General features: G+C 31.3%; 2 protein-coding genes across 2 annotated transcripts; both read right to left on the bottom strand.

Moving 5' to 3' along the window:
- Nucleotides 1–8,287: 8,287 nt before the first annotated feature.
- On the bottom strand, nucleotides 8,288–14,551 carry LOC111894379 (uncharacterized). Its single transcript, XM_023890455.3, has 8 exons — nucleotides 14,231–14,551; nucleotides 13,935–14,031; nucleotides 13,704–13,829; nucleotides 9,422–9,580; nucleotides 9,223–9,341; nucleotides 8,958–9,149; nucleotides 8,665–8,755; nucleotides 8,288–8,555 (listed from the first exon to the last, which is right to left on the bottom strand). The coding sequence occupies exons 1-8, from the start codon at nucleotides 14,383–14,385 to the stop codon at nucleotides 8,475–8,477; spliced, it is 1,020 nt and encodes a 339-aa protein (XP_023746223.1). The 5' UTR covers nucleotides 14,386–14,551; the 3' UTR covers nucleotides 8,288–8,474.
- A 211-nt stretch (nucleotides 14,552–14,762) lies between these two features.
- On the bottom strand, nucleotides 14,763–16,962 carry LOC111894378 (uncharacterized). Its single transcript, XM_023890453.3, has 6 exons — nucleotides 16,674–16,962; nucleotides 16,263–16,427; nucleotides 15,917–16,178; nucleotides 15,668–15,834; nucleotides 15,434–15,583; nucleotides 14,763–15,339 (listed from the first exon to the last, which is right to left on the bottom strand). Exons 1-6 carry the CDS (start codon nucleotides 16,713–16,715, stop codon nucleotides 14,983–14,985), a joined length of 1,143 nt encoding a protein of 380 aa, XP_023746221.1. The 5' UTR covers nucleotides 16,716–16,962; the 3' UTR covers nucleotides 14,763–14,982.
- Nucleotides 16,963–17,433: the final 471 nt, after the last annotated feature.

The raw sequence follows: 17,433 nt of genomic DNA, 5'->3' as shown, positions 1-17,433 counted from the left end.
CTAGTTTAACTGATAAGACAGTTATGAAATCTCAATTTTTGTCATGGTTAGTCGAAGAATAGTTCCTCAGAGGTGTGTGGATGAAAAACAGATCCGTAGAGGACCTTTTTGTGGATCCACAAAAGCCTCTACGGAATTGCGCTTTTTTTTTTAAAAAAAAATTGTTTTTTTTACGATTTTTTTTATCTTTTTCCCGTGCTACCTCTTTTTCTCATTGTTGTTCAGATTCCTCAAAGCTATAAGACTTACACATGAAGTATCTCTGCGGAAGTCATGATCAATTTATAAATCTTAGTTTTTCATGGTCAAATTCTCATACACGATTTGACCATTTCATGAATTTTCTCATAAAAATTTGTTTGTATATAAAGTAAGAAAAAAGACAAATAAATAACATAACATAACAATATGAATTTAAGGAGAAGCATGAAAGGAAATTCCCAATAGATTGACATGGATCATGGATATGGATAGATAATATCACCTATAAAAAGAAAAATAGAAATACAATCAATATGACTTGACGACGTTTGCTTCGTAAAAAATTAGATTGGAATCTGAGAGTTTGATATTTTTTATTATTATATTTGATATTTTTTATTATATCCAAAATAATGTTTTTGTTATAATTTTATAATTTTTTTTTCACCATAAGCGGTCTTCGACCAAATTAATAGAATATATAAGTCATCGTATTTATATTATTTATATGCATAATATAACATTTATTTTTATATATTCTTAAAAAGATGTTTAACTTTTAGTAATAGAAAAGAAGGTAGTATTCGAAATGTTTTGAAACAATGAATACGTCCCTTGGGTGAATGAAAGGTCATTTGTCTCTTTCTCCATACAACAAAAACGTGCATTCAATTTATCAGAGAAAAAAATATTCGGAAATCACACAGTATTTTACACAATACATATAATAGTCATATAATATAATATAATACTAAAATTCAACCATATTCTTTTGTGATCATGAATAGTACGTGTCCTATATATTAGTATAAGATATTGAATGATAATAAGAAGACAACATATCATAATAACGTCGAAAAGTATTTTGGATCTTCATATAGAAAATAAATTTTAAGATTTGTTATCATTTTCTTACCACACTGTGACTAACACTGAGTTTCCTATTCGGGAAAAACGAATCAATTATATCAATGATTTGTTATCATTTTCAACCCATCGATTAATAAATTTCTTCTACCTATATGATCACTAAATGAAATGTCATTCTGAAAGTTCCAAATAATCCACCATAACATCGTTACTATAGCTTCCATCCTCATACGTTTCATCGAAAAAAACATGAATCAAATCAATCCATTGAATCACATCTTCCAGCACTGTAAATGAAATAAAAAAAAAAAAAAAAAAAAAGAAACATAAAAAAAAATTAAACTAAAGAATGATTCGTTATGATTTCATTTTCAAATCAGGTTTGATTGGCTATTCTTCCAAGTAAATGGTCTAGATTTGCTTAATAATTTAAATTGTTAATAATATCCACAGATATAATTCTTTTCACACGGTACAATTTTCCATGATGTACAAGTGTATAAACTAATAAAAGTCATTTGGGGGTGTTTTGGTCTTCTATTTTGGTGTTTGTCAAAAGGATTCAAAATTTGGAGGTTTGGAATTAAATTCAATCCATCATTTTCATGAAAATTTGATTTATTTGTAAAGGATTTGGGACACATACACATCTTAAATGACAAAATTGCTCTTTCTTAGTTTTATTTGTAAGCATTTGCTTTATTTTGCAATTAATTTAAAAAATAAATATATCATAAAACTAAATTATAATGAACATAATTTAACCTAATGAACACAATTGATCTATACATTACCACTAAATCTCTTTTCGTTCTTTTAAGTTATGTTTGTCACATCATATCTATTTTATTTTTCAGTTTTTAGATTTTTTTTTTTTTTTTTTTTTGAAATTCTTTCAAATATACCATTTAGTAATTATAAAAAAACTCAATCTTATACATGCTATCTAAGGTCAAAATATTCCTACTTAACTTACCTTTAATTTTTTACGAAATAATCATTATTTTACATATTCATACTTAACTTATCAGTTAGTTTTTGTCAAATATGTAATATTTAACTAATATCCAGATCAACAAACTAAGACGTGAGGGTGTGTATAAGAAACATCTTTTACTTTTTGAGTGTCACGTCAGTTTTTTCCTCACTCTTTTTTTCCTCACCAAAACACTGGAAATGATCATCTTTCGCTTTCATTTTTTAAAATTAAAATAATTGATTTTTAAGATTTACAATTTAAAAAATTAATATAATTTTTTAAAAATAATTAATAAACATAAAGTTTAATTAAAATTAGAAACACTTCATTAGCTCAAATAAAAATTACATAAAAAGATACATAAAAACAAGCAAGATTGAATGCCTCTATTTGAGTCGTCGAATCAGAGAGCGAAGATGATGACATTGCGTTTTAGTGGTTTTTTTTTATAGAATATGTAGAAATGGTATAAAAGTAAAATTGGATTGATTTGATATTTATATGACCAGGTAAATTTAGGAGGTGCCCATGAATATGGCCCATCATTCACCATGGGCCCAATTTTTTATCCTTACATAGTAGTAAATCTGTTAGGAGCCCAATTTCTTGTTTATGTTACTAATCAACGTCTAGCCTTAACGGAAAACCAAAACACATTTTCTTTTAAATCAAAACGAATCAAAAATTGAAAGCGGGATCATGATTAAAATCAACTTTGATACTGCCTCGTTTTCAGTCGTACGTATGAAGATAAAACAATTGATGATGGGATTTGATTCTTGGTAATGATCTCATAATCCCTAAGATTACAGCAAAAATTTATGTCTTCTTGGATCTCGTGTTCTTGAAAAATCGTAGTCTTCAACACCCTTCTTGTTCTTGAATTGCAGCCTTCAATCATGACCTATCCTTATGTTAAAAAATATTGTCTTCATGCTTGAATCTCACTTCTTCTGTTCAAAACACAAGACAACAATATTGTTCTAAACTTATTCTCTTCTTTCTTGACATCTTATAAGTTGTCAGTAATTTGATATGCATCTGACCGAGTCAGCTCATACGTTTTTGGCTGTCTCGGTCAGCTAAAGTTGTTTGATAAATTAATTTTGGATGGCTAACTCATAAAGCCAAGTCTGGCTCGGTAAGATGGAAACTGACTGACTGAGAAAGAGAGAAGTGTTTCCAATTGTGCCCCTGCGATACGTTCCTCTTCTGTCCCCAATTCTTCTCCTCGTTCACGCCTCCAATTGATTGTCAACGATTTTTGCCTCCCACCAATCGACGCATTCTCTCCTTCTCATCAGGTACGCCTTATGCTTCTTCTCATCAGGTACACCGATCAAAGATTTCTGAATCTTGGTTTACTCGTTTCCTCATTCCTTAACAACCACCATCTACATAACAATATTAAATTAGAACTCTGATTAAAGTACTGGATTCGGTTGTTGGATATACTCCATTTATTGTTATTTATTTAGAAAAATATTTATTTGTTTAGTCTATGTATATAACGGCATAAAAGAACCGACAAGATTTTAATTGGATGGTTAAGTTCATGTTCAATACAGAGTATAAATAATAAATCTAGCACTCAAAATGGCGAAATCACAAGCTTTTAATGTTATAATAATAATAATTTGTATCGTCTTATTGTTGTTCTCAATTGGATTTTTGATGTTATGTTCCAATTTTTTGTTCTCCTGTTCATGTTTGTTGTCCTCTCCCTGTCGACTTTTCAGGTACTACAATTGTTTTTTTTTCAAAATCAGTTTTTTTTTTCAAAATCTGATTATCTTCTTTTCAATTTACTTGTTATAAAATCTGATTTGAGTTTTGCTACAAGATTGTTTGTTGCTAGTTTGATCTTATGCTAAAAATCAGATTATGCTTTCATAAGTTGGTGTTTGTTTAAATTATGCTTTCATAAGTTGGTGTTTGTTTAATCAAATTATGCTTTGGTAATCAGTTAAGAAATCAACAATCATAATTGTTTTCTTTTATTGATATGTATTATGAAATCATATGTATATTTGCTGAAAATCAGCTTTATTTGCTGAAATTAGATGTTAACATGTGCCGGAAATCAAATTTCTTTGTTGAAAGTATACATGCTGAAACATGAAAAATCTTGTTCAATTTGTTGAAATTGATTGTTATTGTTGCTCGAAATCACATTTTCAACTGAAAATAGATCTATATAGAGTAAAAGGGTAGAATTGTTATTTTTTATTTATGGTTTTTGAATGATTTTTGTTACTTGTGTGTGTGTAAAAGGGTAAAATGGTTGTTTTTATTTATGGTTTTTCAATTATTCTTGCATGTTCTTGATATGTTCTTGTTCTTGTTCTTGATATTGGTTTGGATGAATTATTCAACTAGTATTTGGTTTGAATTCCCATGTTCTTGATTCTTCAGTTTCATCCATGACTTGCTTAAATTGATTGATGAGTGTGAATGTGGTCAATGAATTGATTGTTTGAATTGTTGAAAAACAAAGGATTTATTTATAACTTTATAAAAACGATGATTTCTTTTATAATTTTTAGACAAAATTACAAAAATGGTCCCTATGGTTTGCCAAAAGTCACAAAGTCAGTCCCTGCTAATTTTTTTTGACGAACATGGTCCCTGTGGTTTCCAAAACTTGCATCAATGGCCCTTTTTGCTGACGCCGTTACTGTTCATCCGTTAGTGTAAGGGTATTTTGGTCTTTTCAAGTAGCAGGGACTGGGTTTGTGACTATGGGTAAACCATAGGGACCATTTATGTATTTTTTTTCTATATTTTATGTTTATGAGTAGTGACTTTTCCACCCATTTACTTTTTAAAATATCACTTTGAACCCTTCACTTTGAACTTTGAAAAATGTTACTTTCACCCCTCTATTTTCTAAATTTTCGTGTTTAACCCCGTATTATATATAATTTGTTTTTTATTAATAACTTTTGTTCGCTAACCTAAAAAAACTATTTTTATGTGTTTATTTTCATATATTTGTCGGTATAATTCAAGGTGATCAACGTTTCGACTATAATTTAGAACTTTCTTTCGTTATTTTTTTTAAAGTTACATGTTTTTTTTTTATATAATTGTCGGTTTAAATTCGAGCTTATTTATTGACGTAGTTTTTTTTTTTTTTTTTTTTTTTTTTTTTTTTTTTTTTTAAATTTATGTACGTTTCCTACGTATGAGACGGGTCATATATAATAACTTTCGTTTGTTAATTTAAAAAATATATTATATTCGAGATTGTCTATCTTTTGATGTATTTTTTTATACATTTTGTGCTTAATTTTATATATATTCCTACGTATCATTCGAGTCATATATAATAACTTTCGTTTGTTAGCTTAAAAAAATGTTGTATATTCGAGTTTGTCTATGTTTCGACCTAACTTTTGTTTCATGTTTTTTACGTATCAATATAGATTCGAGTTCATCTATATTTCGCGGTAATTTTTTTTATGTTTCGTGCTTATTTTTATGTATGTGTTTTTTTCATTTATGTTTTTTTACGTCGAAATGCAACTTTTATGACTATAATCACCAAAATTCAACTTACAAAATTCAAGCTTATAATTACGCTTTTATCTATTTTATGTGAACAAACTTATACGTAGAAACATACATAAAATAAGCACCAAAACGTTTTGCGAAACATATTTTTTTAACGTTCTCGTGCTTTATTTTCTGTACGTTTCCTACTTATGACTAGGGTCACATCTTATATATTTTTTATTATTTAAACTTTTGTTCGTTAACTTAAAAAAATCTTACTTATTTTTATGCACGTGCTGATATAAATTTGAGTTTTCTTTTTCTTTATTTTTTATTTTTTGATTTAACTTTTTTGTACGTTTTGGTGCTTATTTTATGTATGTTCCTACGTATAAGTTTGTTCACATATAATAGATAAAAGTGTAATTATAAGCTTGAATTTTGTAAGTTGAATTTTGGTGATTATAGTCATAAAAGTTGCATTTCGACGTAAAAAAACATGAATGAAAAAAACACGTACATAAAAATAAGCACGAAACATAAAAAAAAAATTACGTCGAAATATAGACGAACTCGAATCTATATTGATACGTAAAAAACATGAAACAAAAGTTAGGTCAAAACATAGACAAACTCGAATATATTACATTTTTTTAAGCTAACAAACGAAAGTTATTATATATGACCCGAATGATATGTATATAAAATTAAGCACAAAATATATAAAAAATACATCAAAACATAGACAATCTCGAATATAATATATTTTTTAAAATTAACAAACGAAAGTTATTATATATGACCCGTCTCATACGTAGAAAACGTACATAAAGTTAAAAAAAAAAAAAAGAAAAAAAAAACTACGTCGAAAAATAAGCTCGAATTTAAACCGACAATTTTATAAAAAAACATGTAACTTTAAAAAAAATAACGAAATAAAATTCTAAATTATAGTCGAAACGTTGATCACCTTGAATTATACCGACAAATATATGAAAATAAACACATAAAAATAGTTTTTCTAGGTTAGCGAACAAAAGTTATTAATAAAAAAACAAATTATATATAATACGGGGTTAAACACGAAAATTTAGAAAATAGAGGGGTGAAAATAACATTTTTCAAAGTTCAAAGTGAAGGGTTCAAAGTGATATTTTAAAAAGTAAATGAGTGGAAAAGTCATTACTCATAAACATAAAATATAGAAAAAAAATACATAAATGGTCCCTATGGTTTACCCATAGTCACAAACCCAGTCCCTGCTACTTGAAAAGACTAAAATACCCTTACACTAACGGATGAACAGTAACGGCGTCAGCAAAAAGGGCCATTGATGCAAGTTTTGGAAACCACAGGGACCATGTTCGTCAAAAAAAATTAGCAGGGACTGACTTTGTGACTTTTGGCAAACCATAGGGACCATTTTTGTAATTTTGTCTAATTTTTATTTGGATTTTTAAATGATTTTTGTGTAATTTATATTTTTATAATATTTTTTATGTTTTTTATAACTCTTCAGCAACTTCATGCATCATTATATAGAACAACAGGGTAAAATGGTAATTTTTCATCAGTTTGCACATTCAGTCAGATTTATAACCAAACAACATCATTTCTTATTCAGTCAGGATTTCTTATCCAGACAGACCTTTCTCAGTCAGTACTTTTTTAATCAGCAATTATCAAACGGGACCTAACTAAGTATGTTTTATATTTTTGATTTTTTTTTCTTTTTTATACTTTTTATAGTATGTTTTCGATTTAGATTTAACATGTTTTCAGTGTAATACATTAGGTTTATCAAGAGTCCAAGAGTTTTTTATTCCATTCTTTCTAAATAATCGGATATATTATAGTTTTTTTTTTGTTTTTTTTTTATTTTTGATCCTTCATCCTTTCTGATTTTTATTTTTTTAAGAGATAAATGTTGTATTTAAATCAAATTTTAACATCTCTTCTAATTTCGATATTTACATAATTTTACTTTAGTAGGACAGATGTATTATAAGTTTTTTATTTTTGATCCTTATCATTTTTTATTTTTATTTTTCAACAGATAAATGTTGTATTTAAATCAAATTTTAACATCTCTTCTAATTTCGATATTTACATAATTTTAGCTTTAGTAGAAGAATCATTGAGAATCTAGTTTTATATGTTTTTTAATAGACAAACTACAAATAAGGTTACGAGTTCTAGATTACACAGGTTTTGAAAGGGTAACTAACAATTATGATTATATCAAGTTATCACCTTTGGATTTTAAATTCCAACCATCCTAGATTTTTATTTTTCTATCTCTCTTATTAAAATTTTCACATTTTACTTTTTTGAGAATTTGATTTGATTTCTCTAAAAGCATGAAAAGAGAAAACCACAAATAAGGTGTTATGCTAACACATCTATTATAGAAAAGTTGGGTTTTAACAACGAGAATTTATAAGTAGAAACGAGTTTTTTTGGTACCATTTGGAATGAAATTTTGTACCTTTTAGAATTTTCAAGATTTAAGGCCTCGGTGTTGTGTTCGTTTCCCACATACCTTTCCCGATACACTCTGTTTGGCCTAACTAATTGAAATATAAATTTCAATTCCAAATCCCAATAAACCCACAACTGAGATTGTTGTGGTTTTCAATTTGAACCACATAGCCAAGCCATATATATTCGTTTTCAATTTTGCTTAATCAAATCAAACCAATATGCTTTTGAGAATTATCTTGAAACAAAACCAAACCAAACCATAACTTTCCAAAATCAATTTATTAGGGGACAGATGTGATCGATACGTATTTTGTGGTTCAAATATTATGTCTTAGAACCCTAATTTTAAGCATAAAGTTTACATCTATACAAAATATAGTTTGTGCACTTGATATAATGATTATGAATAAAATCTATTTACAAAACCAATTAATGAAAAAGATTAAGATGCTGATATATTAAGGGGTACACCAGGCACAGGCTCTAGTACCTTTACATCCGGTAATTCCTTTAATAAAAGACCCTGTAATTGTATTACAAAAAAATTAACCAGATTTAATTTTCACTATCATATGTATATTAATTAATTATAATATAATAAGTTGTAAAATTCAAGAACTATCAATAAATACCTTGAATGATTCTATGGTTCCCTCCGAGCTAACTAGACTTGCAAGAACACCTTTACTATCAAGATCTCCATTTTTCATTGGCACCACAAATCTGTAAATAAATAAAAACAATCATAATAATGCAATATTAATTTTCTATGGGACTAGACATTAAGGGCATTTATGTCTTTTGCATCTTTTTGTCTGGGATAAAAAAAAAATGCAACTTTTGTCCCATCAGTCAGAGTCCCAATTCAATGCACACTAAACGCTGTCTGTTTCAAAAGACAAGATCAAGATTGAAGTTAAATTACTTGGAATGAAGCAATTTTGCAAGACAAACAGCGTCTTCTTGTCCGGAAACCAAAGTAAAACTTGGTAAAAGTTGCTTGATAACGGGTGTAATGACGATATCGGCCTTCTCCTTTCCAATAATCTCCTTGTCATAGACACAATGTGGTTCATAGTAAAGACTCAATTGCCCTTGTGGAGAAGTCACAATGTACCTATACCATATAGTATATAGATATTAACAATACATGATTCACTCTTTTTTTTAAATAAAAAAAAAATATGTACCCATTTTCAGGGCGTTGCCAAGGAGGACCGAGAACGGGCCCCGCAGTTGCCCGTATTTTAACATGGGAACCGTTGTTTGTTTCAATTTTAGAATCTTGGCCGGGTTCTAAGTATATGACCTGAAATTTATAAAATAATGTTTGTAATAAATTATTAGAATTATATAAAACGTGATGTTTTGAGAAATTAGGTAACTTACATTGGTGAAAAGAGGATCCAAGAGTGTTTTTGCATTTGGAGTGGCGATTACTTTAAGATTTGGTAATTTTTGTGAGAGTGGAATTAGTGTCTTCAAATGGCAATGGTCATCAAGGCTTTGTGTAATTAATATGCAATCGATTTCAGGAAGATCGGTAAGCTGAAATAAAGCTACAATTGGTTAGAAGATGACACTGATTTTAGAACAAAAGTTAATAGGAAAATTAATATTCCCTTTTGGCAAGATGACCAACAAATATATAAAATACTTTTTAATGATATCAAAAAAGAGGTTTATAAACCTAAATGAAAACCACCAAGAACATTGGTGTTGTTTGGTTTCTCTAGATTCTAGGAAAAAAAGCGGGAAATGAGTTGATGAGATGGATATATTGGGTTATATAAGATTAGATAGACAAATTGAAATTTATTATAAACTTAAAAAATGACGAAGTTGTTGCTATTTTATGTGATTAATGCAGTCGTCGTTGGATGCATTTTATATTCCAAAAAATATACAATACATCATGATATCAAGTTTTATGGTAAACATAACATTATATAACCCAACATACCCATCTCATCAGCTCATTTAAAAACTAGACGTCAAAGTCAACAATAAAACCGACAATATGTATGTTATAGGGAGAAAATAGTCAAATCATCACTTAATTTTAGTTGGGATTTATTCGTAAATTATGGTAAAATAATGAGAATTTAAATGAACCGGGTAAGTAATGAAACCAATAAATCGGGAAAAAATGTTCATTTTACCGGTAATTCATGTTTTTTCGTAAACAAATTTTAGTTTGAGACTTTATCGTAAATTAAGGTAAAAATATTAGGACTTTTCTGGAGATTTCCCTTACAACAAAGAAAAAAAAAGTTCACCTTAATGTTCAGAATTCAGATTAGAACATGTGTGACAAGATTCATTAAAGACTCAAACTTCTAGGTTTCCCCTAAAAGGTAATATGGACATTGAACCATCTTTTTTTTTCGTAAGGGGTATATTTTAAAAACATATTTCAAAAGCATCCCTCATAACTGTCGTATGGCTTTCTCTCAGGCTTTGAAAGTAGCCCTTTCCAAGGTGGTTGCTCATCCCGGGTCCGTTGAAGCGTGAGTTGCTTTTTTAATTCTTCCTAGGTGTACTGTTCAGGTGTTCATGCCCAAGAATAGACAAGAAAGTAGGTTTGGCAACAGGAAGTCTTTACAACATCATAATATCCTGGACGTTTTAGCTACTTTGGGGACTAAAGATGGTATTGTCAAGTTAGTTAAAAACTTAATTGACAATCCAAGACTGGAGCAACAAGGCAAAAAAGAAGAGCACATTCAGGAGGAAAGAAGACTGGGCAACACCAATGTCAGACAATGTCTTCGTAAGATTGTCGATGGACATTTTACAGCAACAGTGAAAGTTGTATGTTCTTCGGGGGTTGGTCCATTTGGAGGTGATACCATGATGGAATTGAAGGATAAACATCCATACAAACCACCGCCTTCCATGCCCAACACCATATTTTCATAACCTCCCCTTGTTGTGGATGTTGACAATGTCCTTGGGGGAATTATATCATTCCCTAAAGATACTTTGTGTAAGAGAGACGGGTTGAGAACTCAACATATTTTGGATGCCCTTTATGGAGAAGGTTCGGCTATAGCCAAAGACCTCCTATGTGCTATTACATCTGTAGTTAATCTATGGCTAGGGGAAGATGCCCTTCGAGTTTGGCAGAATTTGTTGCCTCTGCTCCTCTCATGCCGCTCTTAAAACTTGACAAAAGAATATGACCTATTGCAGTAGGTACTTTATGGAGACGTTTGGTTTCCAAGTTGGCTATGAAAGGTGTTGGTAAAGAAATGTCCAAGTATCTTAATGATTTTCAGCTCGAGGTTGAGGTGTCGGGTGGCGCTGAGGCCGTATTATATAGCGCCAATAGGGTGTTGAGTAAGTGCCAGGATGACGGATCTCTTTCCATGCTTACCGTGGACTTCTCTAATGCCTTTAACCTTGTCGACAGATCCGCATTACTTCATGAGGTCGGATTGAGGTGTCCTATATCCTTGTTGGTAGAATTCCAATATGGTCAAGCAACAAGGTTGTATCTAAGCAACACACATATTTGGTCCACTACTAGGGTTCAGCAAGGAGACCCCTTAGGACCACTTCTGTTTGCCCTTGTGTTGCATCTACTCTTGCATAATATTAGAGACAATTACAAGCTTCTTCTCCAAACACTTATTGGAGATTCGGAAGAGGTGGCCAAAGCGTTGACCATTATTACGGTGATTGGCCTAAAATTGGGCCTTCAGCTGAATATCAAGAAAACCGAGCTCTTTTGGCCCTCGTATGATGGTAAGAAGCTATGTGAGGGGTATTCCCGGTTGGCATCGGGAGCCGCCTTTGGGGGTGAAACTTCTTGGGGGAGCTGTTAGTAAAGATACTAGTTCTATCAGTAGCAGCTTAACCATAAAAAGAGTTGAAAATGCTGTGAATTTGATGCGCCTTCTTCTACAATTGTCTGACCCCTAGAATGAGAACATTCTGCTTCGGTCTTGTATGGGTATTAGGTTTGGAGGTTTGGGTTTATACTCGGCAGTAGAGGCTACCTCATATGCTTTTGTTACCTCAGGGACCCAATCTTAGGTATTGCAAGACCACATCTTACGGGATAACAGCATATATGGTATGAATTCTGATTATGATTGTGCATTGACTTCTCTTCGTAACAAGCTTCCGAATTTTGACCTTAGCAATTTTACTACTAAAAACACTGTCCCCCTAAATTCCTATATACACTGGCGAGTGCCTTTTTTCGAAAATTGTCCAAGATATGGAAGTGCATCTCGACATGACGGCTCGGCAGAAAGCGGTTTTTCAGTGCTTACGTGCACCAAATGCTCAAGATTTTCTTCTAGCTATCCTTATAGATGGGTTTGACCAACATATGTCTCCTGTGGAATATCGTACTATCCTCAAATATCAACTCATGATTCCAATATTCCCAGCTGACGAGATATGTCCGGTGTGTCACAAGGCATGTTTGGACTCTTTTGGAAAGCATGCAGTTCACTGTAAAGAACTCTCGAGGTTCAAATACATGAACGATATGGTTAAGGATGTTTTGTTTGACATATTTAAGCATGCTGGGGTTTCCGTTAAGAAAGAGGCACTTGTGAATTTCTTGACTGACCCGACAGAAGGAAGGTCAATCCTCAGGCCGACTGACATTTTGATTTTTTGATTGTTCGGAGGGAAACACGCATGTATGGACCTTACAGTGGTATCCCCTCTCGTGAGCTTGAGGGCTGGGGGTTTCACGACAAGACATGTTGCTATAGACAAATTCACCAAACATGAGAAATCGTGCATGGAAAACCAACACGAGTTCATACCATTTGCATTTGATACGTTTGGTTTCTTCACGCCAGATGCGGTAGATCTTTTTAATAGAGTACAACAGATCATGCATAACAATATTATATCTCCTAGATCTATAGATGTAGTTTTTAAAAAGAATTAGTGTTACCATACAAAAAGGCTTAGCGGCGTAGCTTGTTGTCCTTTTATCATCTCATTTGTTGTACGGTGATAATTAAGTTAATGAATTATGTTGGTTAAAATAATAATAAATAATTAAGAGTCTGTGTTTTTTGTTATTAATCAAAGCAAGAGACCAGATTATTAATAATCATTTTAATTTATACAAATGGTCTCGTATTTATTCATTGCCTCATAATATAAACTTTCTAAAGTTAATTCTAAAGATGTATCCTACAACTATGAATATTTTACATGTAAATAAACATTTAGTTGTTTATATCTAAAAAAGAAAAGATTAACAATATTTTACTTACACTAATTATTTTAATCCAACTATTACCTAAAATATCTAATTTAAAATCACAAAAGTTCAAATGTTTATGCTTGAAATATAATCTAACATACGAAATACTGGGCATTTAAATATTAGTTATTTCAGAGAATTTAAGAAAAAAAAAATCTTAGTTGAACGTGAGGAATGAGTTTTTTTTTTATAATTAACAAAGTCATTCCTTTGCATTGGTAAACATCCTATACTAAAGGGCATGAGTCACTTAATACTCCTTTTGAACCCAAAAGGAAAGAAGATAAATATCACCCATTTTCATATAAAGACACTTAAAAGATTCCACCGCAACTATATAAACTTACTACCATAAACATAATAAAAAAACAGCCATTAATTTGCAGAAATGATAGTAGAAACGATAGTTGAAAGCTACAACGAATGTACCTTGAAATTCTTCAAATATTTCTTGCTAGCATCATAAAGAAAAGGTATTCCGAAATCCAAATTACCCACCAATATTGGATCAACTAGAATCTTCACTCCACCCACTTCCCATAACCAGCTATTGCCCTAAATCAAAAACGTCCAACATTGTGCTAATTAAAGAACACAAATACGACTACATATCATCACTTTCAAACACTATCTGAGAATTAGAGAATTACAAAAGCGCACCTCCAAGTAAGTTAGCTGGAATGCATCAATGCCGGAAAAACTCGATTCAGCAACTTTCTCTTCGGAAACTAAAGCGGAAACAACGCTATTACTCCCTCTATCCCCAAAACAAAGAGATGAACTTAGAATTTTGACTTCTAACGTCAATTTTAGCACAATATCATGCTATAAATTATACTAGTAATAAACACTTTCCCTATTTGCAATAATACGTATGACGTAAACCAGTAGCTGACAAAACATTCAAAAAGTATTTACAAAATTCATGTAATTTAGAATTGGGATTTGGGACACACCTGCTGTTCGAGAGCTTCGGGGTGTCGGATGTGATGAACGCTGGATTTTTTCGAGTCGAGAGGAGACGGGTGTTCGAAATTAATGGTGTGAACTGTGTTGTTTTGTTTAATCTGTGGAGCAATTGGGGTAGTGGATTACATTGAACAGCCATCATAATCTTGAAGAAGAATAATTGGGTGCTGAATAAAAATTGGGGAATTTGTGTATGATCTTGTTAGATTTTACGAGGGTTTTCAAAAGTCGTAGCCTTTTTGTTGGGTAGATGTGGATTGTTGAGATCCACCACTCGAAATCGGGCGCCAATTTCTTCATGAGTTCTACCCATCCAATTGTGTGGCTCATATTATTCTTATCGTAGATCATGAGAAAATTTGATGCAACAAAACCCATTATTTACCAAGAATTTATCTATTTACTCGTTTTTTTATATTTATTTCAAAGTCATTATCATATTTTGAATTTTTTTTGAAGGACTTTCCTGTTTTATTTTCAATTGGGCAAAATTCAGAACCCAACTATAACACAAAGGCATCTCCAAAGACATGTTGTATATACCCTTCAAAAAGGACAATCTCACAATCCTATATATCTCATTAAAAAAGCAAAAAAAACAAACACAAAGCAAAACATCGCATAAATCTATACATAGGTCCTCAAACAAAGATATGTATATACTATTTGTTAATTTTTTCTTTAAAAAAAATAAAAAGAGCCAACAATTGTTGATAGCTCAAAAAAAAATTATGTTGTATTAAATCTTGAGTGCAAGATTTCTTTCCCATCTTTGAGGATGATAATCTATGCAAGTTGCAATCTTTCTCCCTTGAGCCAATGGCAAATCATCCTCATAAGGAATTTTTTCATGCCACACAAACTCATTCTCATGTGTATATTTTCTCACCAAATCCCTCACACACTCAATCTCTTCCTTTATAACCACCTTCCATGATTCCATTCCTCCAACAACATTGCTATTATTATTATTCCATTCCAACACCCTTTTAAGCACCCCAATTGCATTCCCTATTTCCCCTTCCCCTTTCAGACTCTGTGCCATGTATTTGTAACTTCTCAACTCATGCACCACTTTACTACATGTTATGTACTCCTGCATAATACATCAAATATCAACCTACTTTTACTTATTTGTGTATTTTATTCTATTATAATAATAATCAAAATAATCAAAAACTCATGCATACCATCAAACTTGGTGACAAATCTTTGCATTCTTTGACTGATTTCAAGAAACAATTTTTGGCTTCATCAAATAACTGTACTACACCATAGTGTAGCTTTGCCAAAAGCCCAACAGCTATTTGTTTCTCCTCAGCTTTCATTATAGTTACTATCTGTGCATTTTTTTTCAAGGAAATAATGAATATGTTTCTTGAAACAACTAAAAAGGAAATAAGAGATGAAACATGAAACCTAACCTGAGCCTCTGCTAAGCAGATGAAGCTCATAATTGAAGAAACAGATGAAGAAGCTTCTGGTGGTGCTTCGGGTGTAAGTGCTGGTTGTAAAGATGGAAGAATTTCATGAGCCAAATAATGATAAACCCCTGCAGCTTTTCTGAACAGGGTTGTGGATTGCACTAAATCTATGATAAAAATAAGATGCAAAACAAAAGAATCATTAATAACTATACAGAGATTTCAAAAAAAAAAAAGATTAAGTTCTACCTGTTTTTAACACATGGGAAGCCCATTCACGAAGCATTGCACCATAAAAGAACAAAACCATTCCAAGCTCAAACTGTAGCTTATCAATCTGAAAAAATCTTGGACCCATGAGGTTGAAGAAAGATGAAGAACTAAGAGGACTTGTCCACCTTATCTTAAGATCTGATGTCCAACGAATCACTTTTGTATGATCACCAATTACTTCAACATGTTGAATCAAGTTCTCCAATAATGGCACATAAAGTTCTAGCTTTTGAATGTCCTGGAATGTAAGAACAAAATTATCACCATTCAAAAATAAGATACATTGGGTAAGGTAAGAGAATGATAGGGTAAATATATCAACCTGTTCATACTGAGAAGTTAATCCCCCTGACATTTCCCTAGCAATGGCATTTGTAATGGAGTTGTTTTCGTTGATGGATTCAACATTCACACGCTTAGAGCTTAACTCTTTCAGTTGTTCGAGAGTGCCTGAATCTTGAGCACAGTATACATCTTCAAAAACAATCTGTTGAAGTCGAGATTAAGTTTATATTCGATAATTCATCACTAAATCGATTGTTTATATCTTACATCAATATCATAAGTTCAGAAACTACACCAATTATGGACACAACTCGCACCAATTTATACATGGATACAATTGTAGAGAACCCATACGCCAAACAATCTATAATCGGGCAAAAACTAACGATGTTTGTTCTAATTTCCTAGCGAGAACTTATAATCACAGTGTTGCATGTACGAAGATTACCTTTTTGGTTCTGAGCTTTGAAGGATCTTTGAAATGCAGCATGGCTAACTCGAATCAACTAGGATCAAGACTTCTTGTTACAAAATCCAACGAGTTAAGTTTCGTGGATGCTTCTTGGAAGTTCTTGAAAATGACAAAGGGGATTCGAACAAATTTCGAGGGTTACATGAAGTGAATTAGGGTTTGAAAAGTTCCTCACATGAAAGTGAGATGTATTTACAGTTTTTCACAATAATTGAGGGTTTTGAGTTTTGATGGCGATGTTTACCCCAAAAGTCTATCCATTAAATTTCTGTTTCTTCCCTGCTAAGATTTTGGGATTTGATGGCAATCGGATCGTAAGGATGGGTTCCCGCGAATCCAGAAACTTCCCATGCCCATGCCCATGCCCGTTTCGATTTGGGGCTGAAAAGGTCCGAACGGGCGTAAAAAGATCATGGATCTATCACTATATGGGTTTAATCAACTATATAAAATATTTATTTTATTATTATATCTCAAATTTATAAACTTTATTTTATCAACATTTATTTTATTATTATATCTAAAATTTATAAATTTATTTTATTAACATCTACTATAAAGAAACGTAAACAATGTTAAATACAAAATAATAATAAAGAATTTATCTTGATAACAAGCTAATGCGGAAAACAATATTTAATACATTTTAATCCATAAATTTCATACACCAAATTAAACTTGAAGCACTTTACCAAAATTAAATTCTTTTGATGCAAGTGGTACAAATGATGATGCA

The sequence above is a fragment of the Lactuca sativa genome, chromosome 4, assembly GCF_002870075.4.
Source record: "Lactuca sativa cultivar Salinas chromosome 4, Lsat_Salinas_v11, whole genome shotgun sequence".
Classification (NCBI taxonomy): Eukaryota; Viridiplantae; Streptophyta; class Magnoliopsida; order Asterales; family Asteraceae; genus Lactuca; species Lactuca sativa.
This window is presented reverse-complemented; position numbering and strand designations above follow the sequence as displayed.